Genomic DNA, 24,480 nt, shown 5'->3' with positions numbered 1-24,480 from the left:
CAGGGAGATGCTAAGCTCAGAGAGTCTTTAGAGTTTAAAGCACCAAAACTGTGGTTCAATCAGTTCATTCTCCTGGGACAAGAGTGCCCCCACTTGGTCTGTGTTGCTTATAAAGGGGATCCCTGTACAGCACAGCACAGCACAGCACAGCACAGCAGGGTATGCCATGACACTACCAGCCTTCATTCTCCTGCTCATGAAGGATGTCCTGTCCTTTTCAGGAGAGAGAGAGGAGGAATGAGATCACCTTAAAATTCAATCTCAACCCTTCATGAAATTTTGTCAGGCCAAAGCTGTGAAGTATCGTCATGCCATTTCTACACAAGGCAACACTCAGGGAAGATGAGATGAGCGCCCCATTGCTTCGCGCCTTCTCTTTGGACTTGAAACATCGAATATGGGTTGCACGTGGACTATCCAAGCTTTAAACATGTTCAAGAAGAGATCAAAAGCCTGATGATTTACAGTGTTGGGAGGAAGGTCTCCTGCACTTGCCCTGACTGCCACTGGCGAAATTAAGGCCACCTTACTTCTGAATAAGAGCGTCCACACAGGGGTTTGAAGCCCTGGGATTTATTTGCATTAACTTTACACTGTTAGCATCAGACCATACAGACAAGCCGTGAGGAAGGAAGGAAAGGAAAGGGAACGTGGGACATGAGTGGTGATGGGAGAGTGCTAACTTTTTAGTTTTTGGTGCTAACTCTTTAGTTTTAAATGTTTTCATTTCTTTTCCATGACGCCCCCACAAACAGGCGCAGACATTCAGAGGCAGCGCTTGGCAAAGGAACAGGAATAGTAGCCACCCAATCAGGATCAGAGTTTTCAGTCCATGAACAATAATGGGTCATTTACCATTGGAATCAGCAGTAGAGTCTGCGTCTATAAGAAAATCGCCGTATTTACCATGGGGCAATTAACCCACATTAGCTAGCCCACTGCAAAAACATAAAGGAAAGGGTGAGGTCAGCACGGTGTCCCCCGGACTGAACAATGCAAAGGAGAAACAGAGCAATTCCTTTTAAAAATGATTTGACTTGGGCCATAGAAATCAGTACATTTACCAGAAGGAAGAACATCCCTGAAATGTAACACAACAAAAAATGTAGCATCCATAAAAGGCTGGGAACTTAAACAGGTGATTAGAAGTACACACAATATGGTAGAAAAATCCACATCAATGATGCATGCAGTAAATGAAGTCATAGAAAAGTGAAGTGGGCACTTCAGAGTGTGCCGGATGGAGGGTTACTTACAGAAATAAGGTTTTAAAATCAATTTTCAATTGCAAGTGGTAGAGGGGAATCACATGTTCCTGGAAGTGTAAAATGGCATCAAATGTTACAGGATTATACAACCATCCTAGATATAGGGACTTTGGAAAGGGTAGCAGCAAAACTATGAAGCTAGTACACCCCAAAGGCTCAGACACAAAAAGATAATAAGACAAAAACAAAATGTATTCATTTCTTTATTTAAATTCTAGACTGTTGGGTGCATAACTCATGGGGTTTGAATTCTTGGGGTTGTCAATCTGTCTTGGGGTTGCATATCTATGCTTAGTAAAAAAAATACCACAAAAAGTTCCTTTTGAGAAGCCCTGTATATGAGACACTCTAAGGCCCTTAGGGTCAGATTTTTAAAAGGATTTAGGCCACTAGTGGCATATTACAAAGTATCTAGGTGCCTTGAAACTTCTGGCCTTCAGTGAATATTTGGGAAACAAGTTCTGTAGACAAATGGGACATGGAATAAAGCACTAGGGTGCTGGACAGAGAGACAAAGTACTTGGCTAAAGGAAGACCCACTGGTGGATCAAAGGAAAGTGAAGGAGGTTAGAGACAGCACTGAACTCAAATTACAACATTTCAATAGAAACAGGAACTGTTACACTAGACACATGGGGAGATGTGGTAGCTGATAGGGATGTAAAAGCTAAACAGGGGTCTAGAGTGAAGGTGGGGCCTGGCCCAAGTGTCCTTCTCCTCATCTCCATGGAAGGGGGATCCCGGCTGGGAGGGGAAGGAAGAGGGGGGAACTTCAGCCAGGCAGAGGGAGCATCCGTAGGAGTTTCTCTCTCTCCCTTCCTCCACCTCTGGCCCATCAGCTCAGCAGCCAGAGCTGCAGCAGGGAGGAGGGGCTGATGGGGGCTTCTCCTCTGCCTGGGGTTTGCTTAGACCAGGCAGAGCCAGAGGGTCACTGACCACCTGATGCTCAGCTGCTGCTGGATCCTCACCCCAGCAAGAGCCAAAAGCCCCTGATGTGTGTGGGAATTAGGAAATGGGTTTGTTACTGTGGCTTACTCAGGACCCTGAGAGAATTTCCGCGCTCTGTGGGGGAGTCTCTGATGTCCAATATGGTGTTAGCTCCACTTGGAGCATTTTCCACACTGAGAACATCTCAGAGGTCTCTTCCCTGTGCAGATTTGCAGATGCCTGATACTCCAGGAGCACCAAATGAAGCTTTCCCACGTTCAAGGTCTCTCTGTTGTGTTAGTCACTGAAGTCAAATTGAATCTTTTCCAGCAGTCAGGCTATTTCTAGGGTCTCTTACCCTTGTGGATTTTCTGATGTTTGGTGAGCTCCAAGCTCTTACTGAAGCTTTTCCCACACTCAAGGCATTTATAAGGTCTCTCCCTCGTGTGGATTCTCCCATGTCGAGTAAGGTGTGAGCGCCGACTGAAAGTTTTCCCACAGTCCAAGCATTTATGGGGTTTCTCTCCCGTGTGGGTTTTCTGATGTGTATTAAAGGTTGTTTTGTGGTGGAAACTTTTCCCACACTCAAGGCATTTATAAGGTCTTTCTCCTGTGTGGATTCTCTCATGTTTAGTAAGAGATGAACTTGCCATAAAACTTTTCCCACATTCAAGGCATTTATAGGGTCTTTCTCCAGTGTGGATTCTCCCATGTATAGTAAGGGATGAATTCAGCAGAAAACTTTTCCCACACTCAAGGCATTTATAGGGTCTTTCTCCAGTGTGGATTCTCCCATGCATAGTAAGGGATGAATTTTGTACAAAACTTTTCCCACACTCAAGACATTTATATGGTCTCTCTCCTGTGTGGATTCTACTATGTTCAAGAAGGTATGAGCTCTGACCAAAACTTTTCCCACAATCCAAACATTTATATGGTCTTTCTCTTGTGTGGATTTTCCTATGATTAATAAGTCTTGAACGCTGACTGAAAGTTTTCCCACAGTCCAAGCATTTATGGGCTTTCTCTCCTGTGTGGGTTTTCTGATGTGTAGTAAGATTTGATCTCTGAATGAAACTTTTCCCACACTCAAGGCATTTATAGGGTTTTTCTCCAGTGTGGATTCTCCCATGTATAGTAAGGGATGTATTTTGTACAAAACTTTTTCCACACTCAAGGCATTTATAAGGCCTTTCTCCTGTGTGGATTCTCCCATGTTTAGTAAAGGATGAACTTGTCATAAAACTTTTCCCACACTCAAGACATTTAAAGGGTCTTTCTCCAGTGTGGATTCTCCCATGTATAGTAAGGGATGAACTTGCCATAAAACTTTTCCCACATTCAAGACATTTATATGGCCTCTCTCCTGTGTGGATTCTGCTATGTTCAATAAGTCTTGAGCACTGACTGAAAGTTTTCCCACAGTCCAAGCATTTATGGGCTTTCTTTCCCTTGTGGGTTTTCTGATGTGTATTAAAGGTTGATTTGTGGTGGAAACTTTTCCCACACTCAACACATTTATAGGGTCTTTCTCCCATGTGGATTTGCCCATGATTAATGAGGAATGAACTTTTTCTAAAACATTTTCCACACTCAAGACATCTATAGGGTCTCTCTCCTGTGTGCATTCTCTGGTGTATAATACGACAGGACTTCTTATTGAAGCTTTTCCTACAGTCTAAGCATTTATAGGACTTCTCTCCTGTCTGGGTTCTCCAATGTGTAAGAAGGGTTGCAGTGAAATGGAATCTTTTCCCACAGTCAAGGCATTTGTAGAATTTCTCTTCATTGTGACTTGTCTGCTGGACTGTGGCTTCCTTGGCATCCTTGCATCCTCCGCCACATTGAGTGGATTCATCCAGTTTCTTCCCAGGATAGTTTCCCAGCTGCATCTCTGATCTGTGTTGATCTCCCCAGGCATTTCCCTGTTCCCAGCCCTGGGAAAAATTCCCTTCAGCTCTTCTCAAAAATGTCTTCTGCAGTTCCATTTTCTCAGGACCTTCCTGCTGCTGATTCTCCTCCTTGTTCTCACTCACTGTCCTATCACCTGCTGGGAGAGAGAGAAGCTAGACAGGAGTCACTGCCTGTGCCGGAAAGAAAAGGCAGAACAGGGAATATCAAAGAGGGAAAACACAGCACAGTGATTGTTGGGGAGATGGAGACATTGGATTCTGCCTCCACATCCAACCCAAACACTCCCAGGGAAGTCAAGTCAGGGAAGAAATTCCCGACAGCTAACAGGATGGGTGGGAAGCTGTGACTGATCTTTGCGTCCATGATACGACACCTGCTGATTGCAGCCCTGACCTGGGTGAGAAGGGGCAGAACTGAAGGCTCTCGCTCATGGCACATTTTGAGAGTCCCAGCTTTTTCCTTCACTCACCAGATGGTTTCTCTGCCAGTTTCCCTGACTCCTCACCTGTGCGGCTGCCTGTCGGGTTCTCCCTTTCCTTGGAGTCCCGGAGATCCGGGACCCACGGCTCTTCCCCTCGTTCCAGCCGGGCGATCAGGTCAGGTTTGGGAATGGGGAATCCTGCACAGGGAGTGAAATCAGGAAAGGTCAGGGTGAATGGAGCATTGATAGTTTGTCACAAGAAACATTCCTGGAGTTTAACCTGACCCTACATGGGATTGTGGTAATTCAGACCCCTTGGGAACAGCAGACACCTGGGGGCGGGTGTGTGTTGTTACATCCTCAGGATAGTTGTGCTCTGCGGGACTTGCTGAGACACACACATCTCATGTGTTAAACTCCTGCCTATTTCCAAGCCTGCAGAACTTAGAGCCCTCCGCACAGCTGGAGCTAGTCCCAGGAAAGAAGGCGAATGGTGTGTGAAGGAGAAATAACACAGGCAGGACAATACCCTGCTTCTGGTTCCTTGAAAGCTGGAGAGATGGGGATGAGTTAACATGTCTATTATGTTTCTGACTCTCCTGTTCCCTTGAAGATTGCATGGAGATCAAAGTGTCTCCCATACAGGAGCTGTGGACAACGTGACCCTGGCCCCCTAAACCAACTGGCCAGGGAAGAACTTGACCAGATTCAGACACTCAGGCCCCACGGCTTCTAATAACCCAGGAGATGGGAATCCCTTACCCAGCGAGGTTACCGTCTCGTAGTTCTCCTGCATGATGTCCCTGTAGAGGGTTCTCTGAGTGGGGTCCAGCAGAGCCCCCTGCCCCTCGGTGAAATACACAGCCACCTCCTCGAAGGTCACCGGCATCTGAAACAACAAGAGTCCCCCACTCAGCACCTGCTAACCCAGCCACAATCCCACTATTCACAGGGGAAGAGGCCCATAAAAGCTGAATTCTCCTTGCACCCTGCTCAAAGCAGTAAAGAGGCTTCAGGGGGTGAGAGAAAGTGAGAGCTCCTTGTCGTCACCCCCAGCACATGGAGCAGGGCAGGGTCTTCTCATTTCCCACTCGCCTGCCAGCCACAGGCAGATAAGGGAAGCAGAGCTCTGAGCCAGGGACAGGGACAGGAATCCCGACAGCTTCCCTTCGTATTTCACAGCAGCCTCTGCCCAGTGGGGTCAGGCACCGGCAGTGGGAGTCTGGTCTGTTTTCCGAGCCCCGCCCTGAAAATTCCCTACCTGAGCTTGCTCCATCACAGACATTTCCCTTCCCTGTCTCCTGGAAGATGGGACGATCTGGAGTGAAAAGTGGACGTGATTCCTTAGCCTGTGGGGGCGATGGGGGAGGTTACAGAAGGGGCTTGAGTCCATGTCACACCCCGATTCCCCCCAGGCTCTCTCCCTGCAGACAGACGCTCTGGGCTCTGCCATGCTGGGAAAACCCTCAGTCACTTTATCACAATGCAGACCCAGCCCCTGCCCCCAGCACTGAACCCCTGAGACACTTTTAACTGTCCTACTCCTCCTCCTCCCCCCCGCCAGGGACAGAGTCTCTAAGATAAACGCTATAAAAGAGCAGAATCAAAGGAGCAACTTTGGGGGATCCCCCCTGACATTGGCCTCGAGGGCAGCAAGTCCCCCCAGCAGTGCGGGGACTCAGCCAGGGCAGGAACTGACTTCTCCTCGGTCAGCTCTTCCCCTTGTACCCAGCAGAGTCAGTCTGCCCCGGGGGATGCAGGGAATGGATCCGGGCAGGGGTGGGAGCTGGGAACCTCCCTCCCCACTTCCTGCTCCTGCTGCTCCTTTCTGTCTCCTTCCCTCCCCGCTCTGCCTGGGAGAACTGGGGACTGTCCCGTTCCCATGGGCGTTTGCTCTCCAGGGTGAGCCTGGCTGTGTCACTGAGGGCCGCAGCTCGGGGACCCGCAGATCCATGGGGAGCCCCTGCCCCCCCCCGTACAAACTCACCAGCAGGTCCCTGACAGCGGCCCTTTGTGCAGAGTCACTGTCCTGCCTGGCCCCAGCCCTTTCCCCCGGGACTCCCCATCCCCTGCAGGCTGCGGCTCAGGGGCTGGTGTGGGCAGAGCCCGGGGCTGCCGCGGGGGCTGGTTCCAGGCTCAGTGCAAGTCCCCACCCGGGCTGGGCCCAGGGGTGGGGGGTTAATGAAGGTCTGTCCCTGGCACAGCCCCAGTGCGGGAGCAGCAGTTTCACACTCTGGGCTCTCAGGTAGAGGAAGCAGCAGCGGAGCCAGGGAGCTCAGCTCAAGGGCTCTGACATCAGGAGCCAGAACCGGAGCCCTCTGGTGGCAGCAGCTAATGCCTGAGCTTCCCTGTCCTGCCCCGGCAGCCCCCAGGGCCAGGCAGGCAGAGGCGGATCCTATTGGCCCATCCACACCCACCCTCTGCCAGAGCCAGCAGTGACTCCGGTCTGACTCCGGTGTGGCTGAGATCTGAATCCTGCCCGGAAATCAGACCAGGGCCCTGGGCAGCCCCCAACACTCAAGAGACACGGACCCCACCAGCATGGGTGTGTCTGACAATAATACACGGGGATCAGGGCGTGTGTGGGGGGGGTCTGGATATTTGCCTTATAACTTCTGACCCCGTCTGGCTGCTGGGTGGGGCAGCCCCTCCCCCTCTCCTGCCCCATGGGTGCGGGAGTTGCCTTGTCTCTCTTCCCACCCCTTCTCCCCGACCCCAACCTCTATCCCTCCGGCCCCCAGGTAGTCTAGCTGTCCCCAGCCTCCCCTTTCCGCATCCCACCATTTCCCTCGCAGTGACCCCCCCACTCAGAGTTTCCCTCTATTGCAGCCCTGTTCCCATCCGCCCCATAAGTCTCCCCGATTTCCCATCATCGCTCCATCCCCCCTTCTGCCACCCCCTTCCCCCGTCCCATCCTGTCCGCCGCATCCCCCTCCTGCCCCCGGCCTCACACATCCCTGTTCTCCCCTCAATCCCCCCTGGGCCACCCCCGCCCCTCTTCGGCCCCCTCCCGGGCTCCCCCCGCAGACACCGGAAGCTGGTGGCAGCTTTCCTGGGCCCGGGGCAGGGAATCGCAGCCAGCGCCGCGGGGAGCAGCCTGGGGCCAAACCCTCCCCCTGCAGCCCGGGGGGGACGGGGGGGCGGGTCTCTCTCACCTTCCCTCCGAGCGGGGCCCGCCGGGGCCGGGCCGGGAAGGGGGCCCTGGCCGGGCTGGGGGCTCTGCCCTGGGGGAGGCTCCCGGGGAGCCGCGGGAAGGGCCCGGCTGGAGATTCCCCTCTCCCGGCTGCAGCCAGGGCTCCGGGCTCCCAGCACCAGCCGCCGGGGCTCGGGGATCTCGCCGGGAGCCAGAGTCGCCGCAGCGGCTGCGAGTCACTTCCCGCGGCCGGGCCTGAGCCCCGCGATCCGCCCCCCCAGAGCCGCCCCCCAGCCGCTCCCGGGTCCTAGCGATCAACCCACCGCGATGCAGCGTCTCTGTGTCTGGCTTCTGTTAGACTCACAGGCTCTAAAGTCAGAAGGGCCCGTCACGGGCATCTAGCCCAGGGGTTCTCACGACCAAATTTTTCGTGGTCTCCGACACTTTTTCTTAAAATACGTAATTAGCTTCAGGACAAACCAATAAATATGCACTTGGGTAAGCGGTGGAAGGCTCCGGCTATTGTGGGGAACTTTCCTGACTGATATGCAGCCTGGGTAGAATTGGCTAGTGAAAGGATCTGAGTCCTTTACCCAGAGGTCTTCATGACCTCAAGGACCCCCCCCCTTCCACTCTGGTCCCCATAACCCCAAGGCTGAGCCCAGGGCTCCTGAGGGGCTCAACCCCCAATCTTGTTGTGATCACTCAGGACAGGTGTCCTCATTGTGGGGTGTTCTCTCCACTTTGGATGCTTCCCTGACCATTGCACAGAGTTCAGAACAAATACAATGTATTAAACAGCAAGTAATAAAAAGAATAAGGAGAAAAGTGGGAAAGATTAAAGGAAAACACGTCACCCCACTCTGTGGGGGAACCCCAAACAACCGTCTCTGAAATGCCAGGGCAGTTCACAGTCTGATCCTCACATGTCCCAGGCCTCCTGCCCAGGCCCTGGCTCTGCTGCAGGGATGCTCCAGGTCAGACACTTACTCTGGTGATGGCCACACGCTCTCAGGCTCTAGGTCGGGGCGGGCAAACTTTTTGGCCTGAGGGCCACATCAGGTTTCCAAAATTGTATGGAGGGCCAGTTAGGGGAGGCTGTGCCTCCTCAAACAGCCAGGTGTGACCCAGCCCAGCCCCCTATACAACCCCCCTTGTTTCTTGCCCCCTGATGGTCCCCCCTGCCCCATCCAACCCCCCCTCTCCTTCCTGACTGCCCACCCGGGACTCCTGCCCCCTTCAATGCCCCTGTTCACCGCCCTCTGACTGCCCTAACCACTTTCCACACCCCCGCCCCCTGACCACCACCCCGAACTCCTCTACCCTCTATCCAACCCCTCTCCCCCCGTTCCCTGCCCCCTTACTGCACTGCCTAGAGCACCAGTGGCTGGCGGCGCTACAGCCATGCCGCCCAGAGCACCAGGACAGGTAGCTGCGCTGCGCGGGTGGAGCCAGCCACACCACTGTGCGGCACAGAGCACCCAGTCAGGCCACGGCTCTGCAGCTGTGCAGTGAGCTGAGGCTGTGGAGGAGGGGGAACGGTACGGGAGGGGCAGGGGTGAGCCTCCCAGGCCAGGAGCTCAGGGGCCAGGCAGGAGGGTCCCATGGGGCAGATGTGGCACGCGGGCCGTAGTTTGCCCACTCCTCACTAGGTGGCAGGACCTTCTTCCTAGCGTCAGCCTCTTCATGTCAGGGTTATGATCCCCCACCCAGTCTGGCCTGCAAGGCCTCTTGGCTGAGGGCCTCTCCTTGCCCTGGGCCCTTTGCCCAGGGTCCCCTTCGCTCACTGCTCCCAGCTCTCGACTGCTCCAGTTTCCCTCTGCCTCAGCACTGCTGCTGCTCTGCCTCCAGCCCTCCTCTCTCCTTAGCGCCTCCCACTCTGCTCTGGCCCAGCCAGCTCCAGCTGACACAAAGGAGGGGACCCCGGGCTGCTGACTCCCTCATTGGCCTGCCTTCCCTTGTCACTCAGGCTGACCTAGAGCTTTGGCCCCTCCCCATTGTCAGTCTCAGGATCTTCATTTCTCTTTGGCCCTTCCCCTTTCTTTTGGTATTAGGAGATGGCCAACCGATTAAAACAGCCAACTAATGGCCAACCCATTAAGTTTCAGTAAGGGGCCAACAATCCCCTTACACCTATAAACATGAAAATCAAAATGTATTTATGGCTGGCTGGTAAATCTGCTGCTGTGAAAAATGGTATTTCTATGTTTATTAATATTTTTCACAACCTCTCAGCTAGCAACTTGGGTTGCCAACTTGATAATATTTAAAAAATGGACACTCAAGCAGCAGTGCTGGAACCTCCCCTGCCCTGCCTCTTACCCCTGCAGTCCCACCCCTGCCCCACCTCTTCCCTCCGAGACCCTGCCCTGATTCCGCCTCTTCCTCCAAGGGTCTGCCCACCATCCACTTCTTCTCCCCCCCCACCCTCCCTGCCCTGCTGAGGAGGGACTTGTCTGAGGGGTCAGGCCTGGAAGCTGAAGCTGCCTATGCAGGTAGGAGGCAGCCCCAGATAAGTAGGGTCTGGTGCGAGTGATGACCCAGTGCCTTCCCACCTGCAATAACTAGACTTTGGGTGGCCATTCAGTAGATCTGACTGGACACTGTCAGATGCCCTTTTCGACTGGACTTCATGGTTGAAAACTGGGCACCTAGCCACCCTATCAGCACCCAAAGTGCAATAAGTGCTGGGAACATGTCAGGGACAACTTTTGCTTTCTGATGGTGGAGGAAGTAACCAGGGGGCAGCCGGGTTAGACTCAGTTCTGACCAGCAGGGAGGGATTCATTGATCGAGATGAAATTACTGCAAGGTGGGTGCACAACTAAAGACTGCACTCAGAGTAGTTATCAATGGTCTGGTGTCAAAATGGGAGGGGAACAGTAGGGGAGAGGAGGGGGCAGAAGCCCCAGGTGGCCTCCCTCGCTCTCTGTGGAGAAGTGGGAGTGGAGGGGGGCAGGCCAGCGGGGAACGGGGCCTAGATGGGGGGCAGCTCACACAGAACTTGTAGGGCAGCCACATTCCTGGGAGCGAGCTGCTGTTGGAGTTGAGAGACCAGGCTCTCAGCTCCCCACACTGCCCCTCTTGGATCCTTGGAAGCTCCTAGTGAGGACGCACCACAGTGACCCAAGGAGGGTAGTGTGGACATCATCTACCTCAGTCATTACTGCAGTGGCTATAAGTGAACCTAATACAGGTCAACTTAGCTTTGGAGTGTAGACGTACCCTTACAAGCAAAAGGATTTCTCTCACCCAAAAGCTTTCTTTAGTCCATGCTCATTGGAAAGCCTTCAGCTAATACCACTCCCCCCAGCTCAATGATACTCCTCTTGTCTTTCAAGCAATCTTGCTGCCCTGAGTAAAGATGGGAGAGGGGAGGTGGCCAGAGCCCTTTTTCCTCCTTCTTATACTCAGAACATTTATACTGGAAAAGTCTTTGCAGGGTCCTGGGGTCAGGGAACTCCATGGCATGGGTGAGCTCCACACTGTGCTACAGATGAATGGTAAACTTCTTTGTTTACCCCTTTCTTCCTATTGGTGGGTGGCCAAATAAGAGTTTTCTAACACTGACAGTCAGTCCTTTGTTGTCTCTGAGGAGTTAGTCTGTGGGCGTTCCCCAGAACTATGGCATATGTCAGTAACAATCAGGGTTACCCCACGTCTGGGTTTTCCCAGAGAGAGCCTCTTTTTTGAGCCTGCTGAGTGGGATTTTCTGAAACAGCAAGTGTCCGGGGGATTTGCAGAACAGACACGTTGCAGCTCAAAAAGAAGCGCTAATTGGTCCACTTCCCAATTGGTCCATTTCACTGCATCCACAGCCAATTGGTGCATTCCCCTGCATCTGATTGATTGCTGCCAGATCCTGCGCCCACCCAGGCCCCGGATCCCAGCCCGGAAGAAGGGGTCCCGCAGGTAGGTGATGGTTGACAGCTGTTGCTGCATTCTGGGCTTGTGCCAGCGTCCTGCCACTGTGACAGGGACTGACACTGCCCTCATGTCACTGGGTGCAGACTCACCACGGCAGCGCCTCCTGCTGGTTGTCCAGGGAATTATCTCAGTCCGTCAGCAGGGCACCCTCCTCTGGTGGTGTCTCACGCTCTGTCACTGCTTTGCTCTCTCCATCTCTTCGGATCTGGATCCGTGTCGCTCCTGGACCACAGTGTCCTCTTCAGGGCATGTGCCTCCGGCTGTGCCCCAAACTCCATTCTCCCCCCTTCTGGGGTGTAAAGGTTTGCTTTAGTGGGACACTACTGAGAGTATCCAATTCAGGATGAACTTCTGAGAAAAAGGGCAGTCACAGCTAAAGACCGGTAGTCCTTCACTTAAAAGGTACACCAAACCAGCCAGAAAGAGAACTTCTGTGTCATCATCACTTTGCCTAATGAAAAGGAGTACTTGTGGCACCTTAGAGACTAACAAATTTATTTGAGCATAAACTTTCGTGAGCTACAGTAGCTCACAAAAGCTTATGCTCTAATAAATTTGTTAGTCTCTACGGTGCCACAAGTACTCCTTTTCTTTTTCCGGATACAGACTAACACGACTGTTACTCTGAAATCTGGCTAAAGAAGTCAGAGAAGCAATTCCCTCAGATACTCCTGTTTTACTGTATCTCCACTAGAAGCATTGCTTATAGGGATGAGTGATTATTAAAACCAGCATCTCCAGTTAAAGGTTCTCCTGATTTCAAAGGATCAGCTACACACCCAGGTTAATAAACAAATCAGATCTTACCCAGAAATCATGCAATTGCCAATCCTTTAGTATCTAAAATCTAAAGTAAAATCTCACCATTCTACATGCACTGGTGTTACATGCATTTCAATGGCAGATCATGAGTTTTCCAATGATCTCTCACCAGGCCTACATTGTACACGATATATCAGAACCATACATAAACGGTAAACATGGGGCATGAGGTTAGGGGGCAAAGAGAGTCTCTGTCATCCCAGCACAGGACACTGCAGTAGATGGGGGTCAGGCTGGCTTCAAGGCTGCCCTGGTCTGTTAATATCCCTGGCTCCCTTCTTGCCTGAGCCAAATTTGGCATTTCAAGAATAGGGAGATGCTGCCCCCACCCCTATCATTGCTTGGGGGTGTTGTTCATGGTCCTTTAGAGTTCAGGGGCAGCTTCACATGACACTCACAGTCCAAGTCTAGTTGCTCTCTGGCACTGGTGCAGCAAGTTCACAGTTCTCAGCCTCAGCTGTCTGGCTCTGAGGACCAAACCCAGCAGTTTCCCAGCTCTGTTCCCCCAACTTCTCCCCCTCCCAATGGTATCTCACATCACTGCAGGGATCATGCAGTAATTTCATTCTCCATTTCAGTCTCTGCCTCTCTCATTCTGAATCTAGCTGTCACCATCAGTGTTCATGCTGAGAGATATTGATCACTGTCATTGTTCAAACCACACACAAAAATCTCACGACAAAGGGTTAGATAAACATTAAAATAAAATCTAAAAAAGGACTATTCTGGCAAATGACCATTTGTCTCTTGAAATCTGCAATAAATTTGTGACACATCCTGTCAAACTAAACTAATAACAAAGTACGTGACCTCACGGCCTTCACAAAGAGAGAAAAATATACAGTCCAGGGTGGACTATAAAATGATTTCACATTCATAAAGTGAAATCTCAGAGAATCATTTCAAACTCAAAATCAAGAAAATAAATTTACCCATTTTCTTCTGAAGTGGCTAAGCTGACTTCACTTCTTGCCCCATTATTCGGCTGTATGAGTTACAAAAGTTTTAGCATCATCATAATAAAAGAAAGAGAAAGAAAGACAAAAAAACCTTCCCATCTACAAACGATCTGGACTAAACCTAGAAAAAGCCGGGAAGCAATTTTACCAATAGATGGAAATGGGGTTATAAGATCTGAAAGGTCAAACTGTGCTTTGAAGTTCATTGAGATTTCCCTGCCCACTCCCAGGTCTGTGACACTTCCTTCTCCAGCCCTCTGGAGTTCGATTTAAGATCATAGACTTCAAAGCTGTGACTCCTAAGTATGGAGAGCCAGGGACAGGGTGGTACGTGAGATCATGGGAGATGGAGGGATAGAACGGAGGCAGGTTAAACTTTCCATGGCTGGGACAGAGGCTGCTCTGTGGAGAGAGGAGCGTGACAGTGACAGGGGAAGGAGGGAATCTCTCACATTCACCCCATTGCCCTGAAATAGTACAGAACTAAAACACCACATTTTAGTGTCCCTGCTCCCCACCTTTTTAGCATCTAGTTAATTCTGGCCCCCAAAAGGGATAAAATGTACAAACACTAAATGCTTTTCAGCACAGCCTCGTATAATGTGAGACAATCTGGGAATGAGAAAATCTGGCCCAAAAGGGGGAACTCAGGGACTAGCAATCACTCTGCTAACGGGAGGTGTGGGGGGGGGGGGTTGTGTCAGAAACTCTGTTCCCTGCAGGCTACTCAGCTGCACTTCAGGCTATTGAGGGCCATGGAGGCAGGCAGGGAGAGGAGCCCCTTCCCAGGCTTGGCCAAGGTCCAAGGGGAGAGAAATCCTTCCCTCAGCCCGGCCTAGGGCCACAGAAGCTGCCATGGCTGGGGAGAGGTGCTTCTCACCCTGCCCCGAGCTGTTGCAATGAGAGAGGGCTGGGGGGGAGTCCTCTCCCCACCATGGTCTGCACCCCAAACCCCTTCTCCCCAGCCCTACCCCACAGCCTGCATGCCTAGCCAGAGCCTTCATCCTCTGCACCCAACCCTCTGCCCAGCCCTGAGCCCCCTCCCACACTCCAAACCCCTTGGCCCCATCCCCACCACATGAATTTTGTTCTGTGCACCAATATGGAGATGATGTGTCACATACTGGTGCATAGAACCAAATTCATTCCACATATGGATGCAAAAAATGAGGGAACACTGGTCAGAACACATAAGATGCTCATAGTGAGTTTACGCTAGGAAATCTGGTGGAGGGTCACAGAGTTCTGCTGGCTAATCCCGACCACACCTCCTAACGTAGACAGAATTTCAGAGGCTGATGCTGTGGATGCAGAGGTGGGATCTCTAGGCCTCCCATAACAGGCCCTGTGGGAATCAGCCCCTCTCAATGGTGCTGTCTGAATGCAGAGGGGGAAGAGGGTGTGAGTGATGAGAGGCAGCACCTTGCTAACCCTGTGCTTTCCCTCTATGCTTATCCCATGATCCTCAAACACTCGATAGCCCCAGCACCCAGCTCCCCCTGCTTTCAAGCTCCACCAGCCCCAACCCTTTAATCCCCAGTATCCTCCCCAGAACCCATTGGCCTGGTTCCTTAACATTTGAGCACCCTAGAGGATTTGGGGAGGGGAGGAGTTACCAGCCCCAGGGACACTCCCTCTGCAGGGAACAGCACCAGGTAAATGGGGGAGCTAAGAGAAGGGGCTGGGGAAGATGCGGGGAGGGGACAGGTATCTAGAGTGAAGGTGGGCCTGGCCCAAGTGTCGTTCTCCTCATTGCCATGGTAGGGGGATCCCAGCTGGGAAGGGAAGGGAGATGGGGGAACTTCAGCCAGGCAGAGGGAGCAGCTAGAGGAGTTTCTCTCTCTCCCTTCCTCCACCTCTGGCCCATCAGCTCAGCAGCCAGGGCTGCAGCAAGGAGGAGGGGATGATGGGGGCTTCTCCTCTGCCTGGGGTTTGCTTAGACCAGGCAGAGCCAGAGGATCACTGACCACCTGATGTTCAGCTGCTGCTGGATCCTCACCCCAGTGATGGGCAGCTGGATCCTTGGGAGCCAAAAGCTCCTGATGTGTGTGGGAATGAGGAAATGGGTTTGTTACTATGGTCTAGTCAGGGCCCTGAGAGAATTTCCCTGAAGAGTGGAGGAGTCTCTGGTATCCAACATGGCGTTCGCATTTTCCACACTGAGAACATCTCAGACGTTTCTTCCCTGTGTGGATTCCTGGATGCCTGATACTCCAGGAGCACCAAATGAAGCTTCCCCCATATTCGAGGCCTCTCTGCTGTGTGGGTCACTGAGATGTGAAGTCAAATTGAATCTTTTTCTGCAGTCAAGCTGTTTCTAGGGTCTCTCATACCTCTGTGGATTCTCTGACTTTTAATAAGGAGTGATCGCTGAATGAAGCTTTTCCCACAGTCCAAGCACTGGTGAGGTCTCTCTCCTGTGTGGATCCTTTGATGTGTTATAAGGGCTGACTTCCACAGGAAACATTTCCCACAATCAAGGCAATTCTGAGGTTTGTCTTAAGAAGGAATTCTGTGGGTGTGCAATAAGAAGAGAGCTCCAATTAAACTTTTCACACTTTCAGAATATTTATAGTGTCTTTCTTACATATGGGTTTTTTGATTTTGAGTGAGTTTTGAGCTACAATTAAAATTTTTTCTACAGTCCAAGCATTTATAAAGTCACTTACCTGTGTGGATTCTCTGATGTCTAATAAGTTGTGAGCTTAGTATGAAACCTTTCCCACAGTCAAAGCATTTGGGAGGTCCCTCTTCTGTGTGAAGTGTCTGATGTGTAAGAAGTGCTGATCTCTGTGTGAAACTTTTCCCACACACCAAGTACTTATGGGGTGTGCATCCTGTGTGGATTCTCTGATGTGTTATAAAGTTTGACTTCCAAATGAAACTTTCGCCACAAACCAAGCATTTATAAGGTCTCTCTCCTGTGTGGAATCTCTGATGTGTAACAAGGCTTGATCTCTCTGTGAAACCTTGCCCATAGTCCAAACACTTATGGGGTCTCTCTCCTGTGTTTATTTTCTGATGCCTATTAAGGGCAATAAACTATCTAAACTCCTACATGCCACAGGGAGCTTTAACAGTGGTACCCTTAACTCAGGGAAGGGCAACAAAGGTGTGACAAGATTATGACTATCAACAGATGGCTTAGGCAGTGGTGCTATAAGGAGGGCTTTGGGATGTATGGCCACTGGGAGGCATTCATGGACAGAGGACAGTTCTCTCGGGATTGACTTCATCTGAGTAGGGAAGGAAATAGACTTGTAGGATGGAGGCTGGCACAACTGATTAAGAGAGCTTTAAACTAGGAATTTGGGGGAGATGGTTGGGAGATTTCCCGGTAATCTCCACACTGGATTTTAGCATTGAGAGGGAAGAAACGAAGTAAGAAAGGATACAGTCTTGGGTAGGAGAATGGATATAAGCAGGAAGGGCAGTGCGGATACCAGTCTAATAGGTTATATTGGCTGTAGAATGACCATGCCTAATAGGGTACAGAATGCATCCGATGAAGTGAGCTGTAGCTCACGAAAGCTTATGCTCTAATAAATTTGTTAGTCTCTAAGGTGCCACAAGTACTCCTTTTCTTTTTGCGAATACAGACTAACACGGCTGCTACTCTGAAACCTGTCAGGGTACAGAATGTGAGCGAGGCCAAACAGCAAAAATTAAGATGTTTGTACACCAATGCAAGGGGCCTAGTAACAAAATGGAGGAACTACTGGTGCAGGAAGTGAAACCAGATATTATAAGGATAACAAAGAAACATGGTGGAATAGTAGTCATGACTGGACTACAGGTATTGAAGGGTATGTGCTGTTTAGGAAAGACTGAAATAAAGGTAAAGGTGGTGGAGTAGCATTGTATATCAATGATGAGGTAGAATGTAAAGAAATAAGAAGTGATGGAATGGATAAGACAGAGTCCGTCTGGGCAAAAATTACATTGGGGAAGAAAACTATTAGAGCCTCCCCTGGGATAGTGCTTGGGATGTGCTATAGACCTCCGGGATCTAATCTGGATATGGATAGAGCCCTTTTTAATGTTTTTAATGAAGTAAATACTAATGGAAACTGCGTGATCATGGGAGACTTTAACTTCCCAAATATAGACTGGAGGACCAGTGCTAGTAATAATAATAGGGCTCAGATTTTTCTAGATGTGATAGCTGATGGATTCCTTCATCAAGTAGTTGCTGAACCGACTAGAGGGGATGCCATTTTAGATTTGGTTTTGGTGAGTAGTGGGGACCTCATAGAAGAAACGGTTGTAGGAGTTAATCTTGGTTCAAGTGATCATGAGCTAATGCAGTTCAAACTGAATGGAAGGATTAACAAAAATAAATCTGCAACTAGGGTTTTTGATTTCAAAAGGGCTGACTTTCAAAAATTAAGGAAATTAGTTAGGGAAGTGGATTGGACTGAAGAATTTATGGCTCTAAAGGTAGAGGAAGCCTGGGATTACTTTAAATCAAAGCTGCAGAAGCTATCGGAAGCCTGCATCCCAAGAAAAGGGAAAAAATTCATAGGCAGGACTTGTAGACCAAACTGGATGAGCAAGCATCTCAGAGAGGTGATTAAGAAAAAGCAGAAAGCATACAGGAAGTAGAAGATGGGAAGGATCAGCAAGAAAAGCTACCTTATTGAGATCAGAACATGTAGGGATAAAGTGAGACAGGTTAAAAGTCAAGTAGAATTGGACCTTGCAAAGGGAATTAAAACCAATAGTAAAAGGTTCTATAGCCATATAAATAAGAAGAAAACAAAGAAAGAAGAAGTGGGACCGCTAAACACTGAGGATGGAGTGGAGGTCAAGGATAATCTAGGCATGGCCCAATATCTAAACAAATACTTTGCCTCAGTCTTTAATAAGACTAAAGAGGATCTTAGGGATAATGGTAGCATGACAAAAGGGAATGAGGATATGGAGGTAGATATTACCATATCTGAGGTAGAAGTGAAACTCGAACAGCTTAATGGGACTAAATCGGGGGGCCCAGATAATCTTCATCCAACAATATTAAAGGAATTGGCACACGAAATTGCAAGCCCATTAGCAAGAATTTTTAATTAATCTGTAAACTCAGGGGTTGTACCGTATGATTGGAGAATTGCTAACATAGTTCCTATTTTTAAGAAAGGAAAAAAAAGTGATCCAGGTAACTATAGGCCTGTTAATTTGACATCTGTAGGATGGAAGGTCTTGGAAAAATTTTTGAAGGAGAAAGCAGTTAAGGACATTGAAGTCAATGGTAATTGGGACAAAATACAACATGGTTTTACAGAAGGTAGATCGTGCCAAACCAACCTGATCTCCTTCTTTGAGAAGGTAACAGATTTTTTAGACAAAGGAAATGCAGTGAATCTAATTTACCTAGATTTCAGTAAGGCGTCTGATACCGTGCCACATGGGGAATTATTAGTTAAATTGGAAAAAATGGGGATCAATATGAAAATTGAAAGGTGGATAAGGAATTGGTCAACAGGGAGACTACAGCGGGTCCTACTGAAAGGTGAACTGTCAGGCTGGAGGGAGGTTACCAGTGGAGTTCCTCAGGGATCGGTTTTGGGACCAATCTTATTTAATCTTTTTATTACTTACCTTGGCACAAAAAGTGGGAGTATGCTAATAAAGTTTGCGGATGATACAAAGCTGGGAGGTATTGCCAATTTAGAGAAGGATCGGGATATCATACAGGAGGATCTGGATGACCTTGTAAACTGGAGTAATAGTAATAGGATGAAATTCAATAGTGAGAAGTGTAAGGTTATGCATTTAGGGATTAATAACAAGAATTTTAGTTATAAACTGGGGATGCATCAATTAGAAGTAATGGAGGAGGAGAAGGACCTTGGAGTACTGGTTGATCATAGGATGACTATGAGCCGCCAATGTGATATGGCCATGAAAAAAGCTAATGAGGTCTTGGGATGCATCAGGCAAGGTATTTCCAGTAGAGATAAGGAGGTTTTAGTACCATTATACAAGGCACTGGTGAGATCTCACCTGGAATAATGTGTGCAGTTCTGGTCTCCCATGTTTAGGAAGGATAAATTCAAACTGGAACAGGTACAGAGAAGGGCTACTAGGATGATCGAAGGAATGGAAAACTTGTCTTATGAAAGGAGACTCAAGGAGCTTGGCTTGTTTAGCCTAACTAAAAGAAGGTTGAGGGGAGATATGATTGCTCTCTATAAATATATCAGAGGGATAAATAATGGAGAGGGAGAGGAATTATTTAAGCTCAGTACCAATGTGGACACAAGAACAAATGGATTAAAACTGGTCATTGGGAAGTTTAGACTTGAAATTAGATGAAGGTTTCTAACCATCAGAGGAGTGAAGTTTTGGAATAGCTTTCCAAGGGAAGCAGTGGGGGCAAAAGATCTATCTGGCTTTAAGATTAAACTCGATAAGTTTATGGAGGAGATGGTATGATGAGATAACATGATTTTGGTAATTAATTGATCTTTAAATATTCATGGTAAATAGGCCCAATGGCCTGTGATGGGATGTTAGATGGGGTGGGATCTGAGTTACTACAGAGAATTCTTTTCTGGGTATCTGGCTGGTGAATCTTGCCCATATGCTCAGGGTTTAGCTGATCGCCATATTTGGGGTCGGGAAGGAATTTTCCTACAGGGCAGATTGGAAAAGGCCCTGGAGGTTTTTCGCCTTCTTCTGTAGCATGGGGCACAGGTCACTTGCTGGAGGATTCTCTGCTCCTTGAAGTCTTTAAACCACGATTTGAGGACTTCAATAGCTCAGACATAGGTGATAGGTTTTTCGCAGGAGTGGGTGGGTGAGATTCTGTGGCCTGCGTTGTGCAGGAGGTTGGACTAGATGATCATAATAGTCCCTTCTGACCTTAGTATCTATGAATCTATATTGTTAATCTATCCAACCACACACTTAGCCTGGCAGAAGAGTCTGTCCTATATCGGGGACTCTCTTTCTGCCGCACCACCCCCATGCACATGATACAGTTCTGTGGTGATCTGGAAGCCTACTTTCATCATCTCCGACTCAAGGAATATTTTCAACATACCACTGAACAGCACACTGACCCACAAGAACCCTCCTAGCAACACTAAAAGAAGAAGAATTCTGCATGGACTCCTCCTGATAGTTGAAATGACAGACTGGACTTCTACCTAGAGTGCTTCCGCAGATGTGCACATGCTGAGATTGTGAACAAACAGCATCACTTGCCCCATAACCTCAGCTGTACAGAACACAATGTGATCCACAGCCTCAGAAACAACTCTGACATTATAATCAAAGGGGGTGACAAAGGAGGTGCTGTAGTCATCATGAACAGGTCAGATTATGAACAGGAGGCTGCCAGGGACCTTTAACAACACCACATTCTTCAGGCCACTATCCTCCTATTCCACTGAGGAGTACCAAAAGAAACTACACCAACTGCTCAAGAAACTCCCTGCTATAGCATGGGAACAAATCTACACAGACACACCTCTAGAACCCCGACCTGGGGTATTCTATCTGATATCCAAGATCCATAAACCTGGAAATCCTGGAAGCCCCATCATCTCAGGCATTGGCATTCTTACAGCAGGATTATCTGGCTATGTGGACTCTCTCCTCAGACCCTACTCTACCAGCACTCCTAGCTATCTTTGAGATACCACTGACTTCCTGAGGAAACTACAATGCATGGTGATGTTCCTGAAAACACCATTCTGGCCACCATGGATGTAGAAACTCTCTACATCAATATACCACACAAGGATGGGCTACAAGCTGTCAGGAAAAGTATCCCTGATGAGGCCATGACACACCTGGTGGCTGACCTTTGTGACTTTGTCCTCACCCACAACCATTTCAGATTTGGGGACAACTTATACCTTCAAGTCAGCAGCACTGTCATGGGTACCGTCATGGACCCACAGTATGCCAACATTTTTGTGGATGACTTAGAACAATGCTTCCTCAGCTCTCGTTCCATAGCATCTCTCCTCTACTTCCGCTACATTGATGACATCTTCATCATATGGACCGATGGGAAGAAGACAATTTCTGCCTCACCATCAACCTCAGTCTGGACCAGTCCACTAAGAGATCCACTTCCTGGACACTACAGTGCAAATAAGTGATGGTCACATAAAAACCACCCTATACCGGAAACCTACTGACTGCTATACTTACCTACTTGTCTCCAGCTTCCATCCAGGACTCATCACACAATCCATTGTCTACAGCCAAGCCCTAAGATTCAACCGCATTTGCTCCAATCCCTCAGACAGAGACAAACACCTATAAGATCTTTATCAAGCATTCTTAAAACTACAGTACCCACCTGGGGAAGTGAGGAAACAGATTGACAGAGCAAGACAGGTACCCAGAAGTCACCTACTACAAGACAGGCCCAACAAGGAAAATAACAGAATAAAACTGGCTATCATGTACAGCCCTCATCTAAAACCTCTCCAGCGCATCATCAACGATCTACAACCTATCCTGGAAAATGATCCCTCATTCTCACAGACAGTGGGAGACAGGCCATAGACAGCCCCCCAACCTGAAGCAAATACTCACCAGCAACTACACACCACACCACACCACAGAAACACTAACCCAAGAACCAATCCCTGCAACAAACCCCATTGCCAATCTGTCCCCATATCTACTCTAGTGACACCATAGAATCATAGAATATCAGGGTTGGAAGGGACCTTAGGAGGTCACCTAGTCCAATCCCCTGCTCAAAGCAGGATCAATCCCCAATTTTTGCCCTACATCCCTAAATGGCCCCCTCAGGGATTGAATTCACAACCCTGGATTTAGCAGGCCAATGCTCAAACTACTGAGCTATCCCTTCATAGGACCCAAACACATCAGTCTCACCATCAGGGGCACATTCACCTACACATCTACTAATGTGATATATGTCATCATGTTCCAGCCATTCCACTCTGCCATGTACATTGGCCAAAGCAGACAGTCTCTGCATAAAAGAATAAACTGACACAAATCAACATCAGGAATGGTAACATACAAAAACCAGTAGGAGAACACTTCAATCTCCCTGGACATTCAATAACTGATTTAAAAGTAGGGCTGACTTCCAAAGGAAACCATTCCCCCAGGTCAGACATTTATAGGCTCTCTCTTCTGTGTGGATTCTCCAATGGTTATTAAGGTTTCTGCTGTTACTGAAGCTTTTTCCACCTGCCGAGCATTTATAAAGTCTCTCTCCTAGTGTGGCTTGCCTGATGTGTAACAAGGCCTGATCTTGCTGTGTAACTTTTCCCACAGTCCAAGCACTTATGGGGGTCTCTCTCCAGTGTGGATTCTCTGATGTGCAATTAGGGCTGAATTCCAATTCAAACATTTCCCGCACTTGAGAAACTGATAGGGTTTCTCTCCCATGTGGGTTCTCCCATGGTTATTAAGGTCTGAGCAGTTATTGAAGCTTTCCCCACGGTCCAAGCATTGAAGGGGTTTCTCTCCAGTATGGATTGTCTGATGGGTAGCAAGGTGTGATATCAGAATGAATCCTTTCCCACATTCGAGGCATTGATAGGGTTTCCCTTTGGTAGGATTTGTCAGCTTTACTGTGGCTTCAATGGGACTCTTGTCTCCTCCCTCATATAGAGTAGATCCAACCACTTTCTTCCTTGGGTGGTTCCCCAGCAGCCTCTTTGACCTCTGCCAATTTCCCCAGGCTTCTCCCTGTTCCAAGCACTGGGAAAAATTCCCTGCAGCTCTTCCCACAAAGGTCCCCTGTGGTTCCACTTCCTCAGGAACTTCCTCATGATCATTCTCCTCCTTCTTCTCATTCACTGTCTTATCACCTGGTGGGAGAGAGACAATCCAGACAGGAGTCATTGTGCTGGGGAGAAAGAGGAATAGCACAAAGGGAAAACCCCATACTCTAAATCTGCACAGACTGAGCAATTGGATTCTGCTTCCACTTCCCACCCAAAGACTCACAGAGAAGGAAAGATGAGAAGGAAACTCCAGCAGCTAACAGGGTGAGTGGAAAGCTGTAAGCTATATCTGCTGATTACAGCCCTGCCCTGGGTGAGATGAGGAAGAACTGAGGGCACTTATTCACACCACATTTTTGGGATTCTCAACTTTTTCCTTCATTCACCAGATGGTTTCTGTGTCAGTTCTCACCTGTCTGGGTCCCTCTTGGGATGTCTCTTTCCTTGCAGGCCTGAAGATTGGGCACCCATGGCTCTTCCTCTTGCTCCAGCCAGGCGATCAGGTCAGGTTTGGGAATGGGAAATCCTGCACAGGTGGTGAAATTAGATCAGATCAGAGTGCTTGAAGTAGTGGGAGAGTGTCTGTCACAAAGGACATTCTGTGCATTGAATCTATCCTCTGGTGTGCTGGGGGATTGCGGAAGCCAAAAGGATGGGAACATGGTCACTGAGCCCCCTTGGGACAGACAGATAGTTGAGGAGGTGGGGAAAATTATTATACCCTCACTAGGCATTCCCAGGATCTGTGTGCTCTGGGGGCCTTGCTGCCGCAAACCCAACTCTGGAGTTAAACCACTGCCTCTTTCTAATCCTGCAGAGCCCAGAGCCCTCCCCATAGCAGGATCTATTCCCCAGGAGGGAAGTGAAGAGGGAGTTTTTGTGTGAATGGGAAACAATACAGAGGGGACAATACACAGCTTCTCCCCCTTGAAAAGCTGGAGGGCTGGGGATGGTTTAGCTTGTCCATTAGATTTTGACACCCATGTCCCACTGGAGAAGGCACAGAGATGCAAGTCTCTCTCACATGGCAGCTGTGCATTTTGGAACCCATTTGTCTCTAATCTAACTGACCAGGGAAGAACCTGACCAGAGTCCAATACGCAGACCCCACCTCTTCTAATAACCGAGGGGACTGGAATCCCTTACCCAGCGAGGTCACCGTCTCATAGTTCTCCTGCATGACGTCCCTGTAGAGGGCTCTCTGAGCAGGGTCCAGCAGAGCCCCCTGCCCCTGGAAAACAGACGAAGTGGTTACTGGGTTTTTTTATTTTCTGTTTGCTTATTTCAGGAAAGAGAAATAGAGGCAGAAAATCAGCAAAATGAGTGAGAGTGAGGTTCAAAAGAGGCTAGAACTGCACAGGCTTCAAATGGATGAATA

The 24,480-nt window shown here is 49.1% G+C and overlaps 5 protein-coding genes across 7 annotated transcripts in view; all 5 read right to left on the bottom strand.

Moving 5' to 3' along the window:
* Window positions 1–24,480, bottom strand: part of LOC119843274 (zinc finger protein 850-like) — a 1,382,451-nt gene that overhangs the window by 102,864 nt on the left and 1,255,107 nt on the right. The gene's annotated exons all lie outside the window — the stretch shown is intronic.
* Window positions 1–24,480, bottom strand: part of LOC119842642 (zinc finger protein 239-like) — a 1,225,455-nt gene that overhangs the window by 569,226 nt on the left and 631,749 nt on the right. The window contains exons 2-3 of the mRNA XM_043496896.1: window positions 5,792–5,879; window positions 5,293–5,419 (exon numbers count right to left, since the gene is read on the bottom strand). Of these exons, the coding sequence (XP_043352831.1) occupies window positions 5,293–5,419; window positions 5,792–5,815 (151 nt within the window). The 5' untranslated portion in view covers window positions 5,816–5,879. The remainder of the gene's footprint in view (window positions 1–5,292; window positions 5,420–5,791; window positions 5,880–24,480) is intronic.
* LOC119843367 (zinc finger protein 664-like) overlaps window positions 1–24,480 on the bottom strand; it is a 1,158,238-nt gene that overhangs the window by 650,875 nt on the left and 482,883 nt on the right. Inside the window, exon 1 of one of the 2 annotated variants that reach the window (XM_043496960.1) lies at window positions 5,792–5,883. The exons of the other annotated variant lie outside the window; for it this stretch is intronic. The gene's annotated coding sequence lies outside the window, so the exon portion shown is untranslated. Of the gene's footprint in view, window positions 1–5,791; window positions 5,884–24,480 lie in introns of those variants that run through there. 2 annotated transcript variants of the gene reach the window in all.
* Window positions 1–24,480, bottom strand: part of LOC119843338 (zinc finger protein 850-like) — a 621,437-nt gene that overhangs the window by 114,074 nt on the left and 482,883 nt on the right. The window lies entirely within an intron of this gene.
* On the bottom strand, window positions 1,458–24,295 carry LOC119843296 (zinc finger protein 184-like). 2 transcript variants are annotated; one of them, XM_043496708.1, is made up of 3 exons: window positions 24,249–24,295; window positions 4,615–4,728; window positions 1,458–4,245 (listed from the first exon to the last, which is right to left on the bottom strand). In XM_043496708.1, exons 1-3 carry the CDS (start codon window positions 24,280–24,282, stop codon window positions 2,540–2,542), a joined length of 1,854 nt encoding a protein of 617 aa, XP_043352643.1. In that variant the 5' UTR covers window positions 24,283–24,295; the 3' UTR covers window positions 1,458–2,539. The 2 variants fall into 2 exon arrangements, with proteins under 2 accessions (XP_043352643.1, XP_043352644.1); XM_043496709.1 differs by having other exon boundaries at window positions 1,458–4,242.

This window comes from Dermochelys coriacea, chromosome 14 (assembly GCF_009764565.3).
Source record: "Dermochelys coriacea isolate rDerCor1 chromosome 14, rDerCor1.pri.v4, whole genome shotgun sequence".
Taxonomy (NCBI): Eukaryota; Metazoa; Chordata; order Testudines; family Dermochelyidae; genus Dermochelys; species Dermochelys coriacea.
This window is presented reverse-complemented; position numbering and strand designations above follow the sequence as displayed.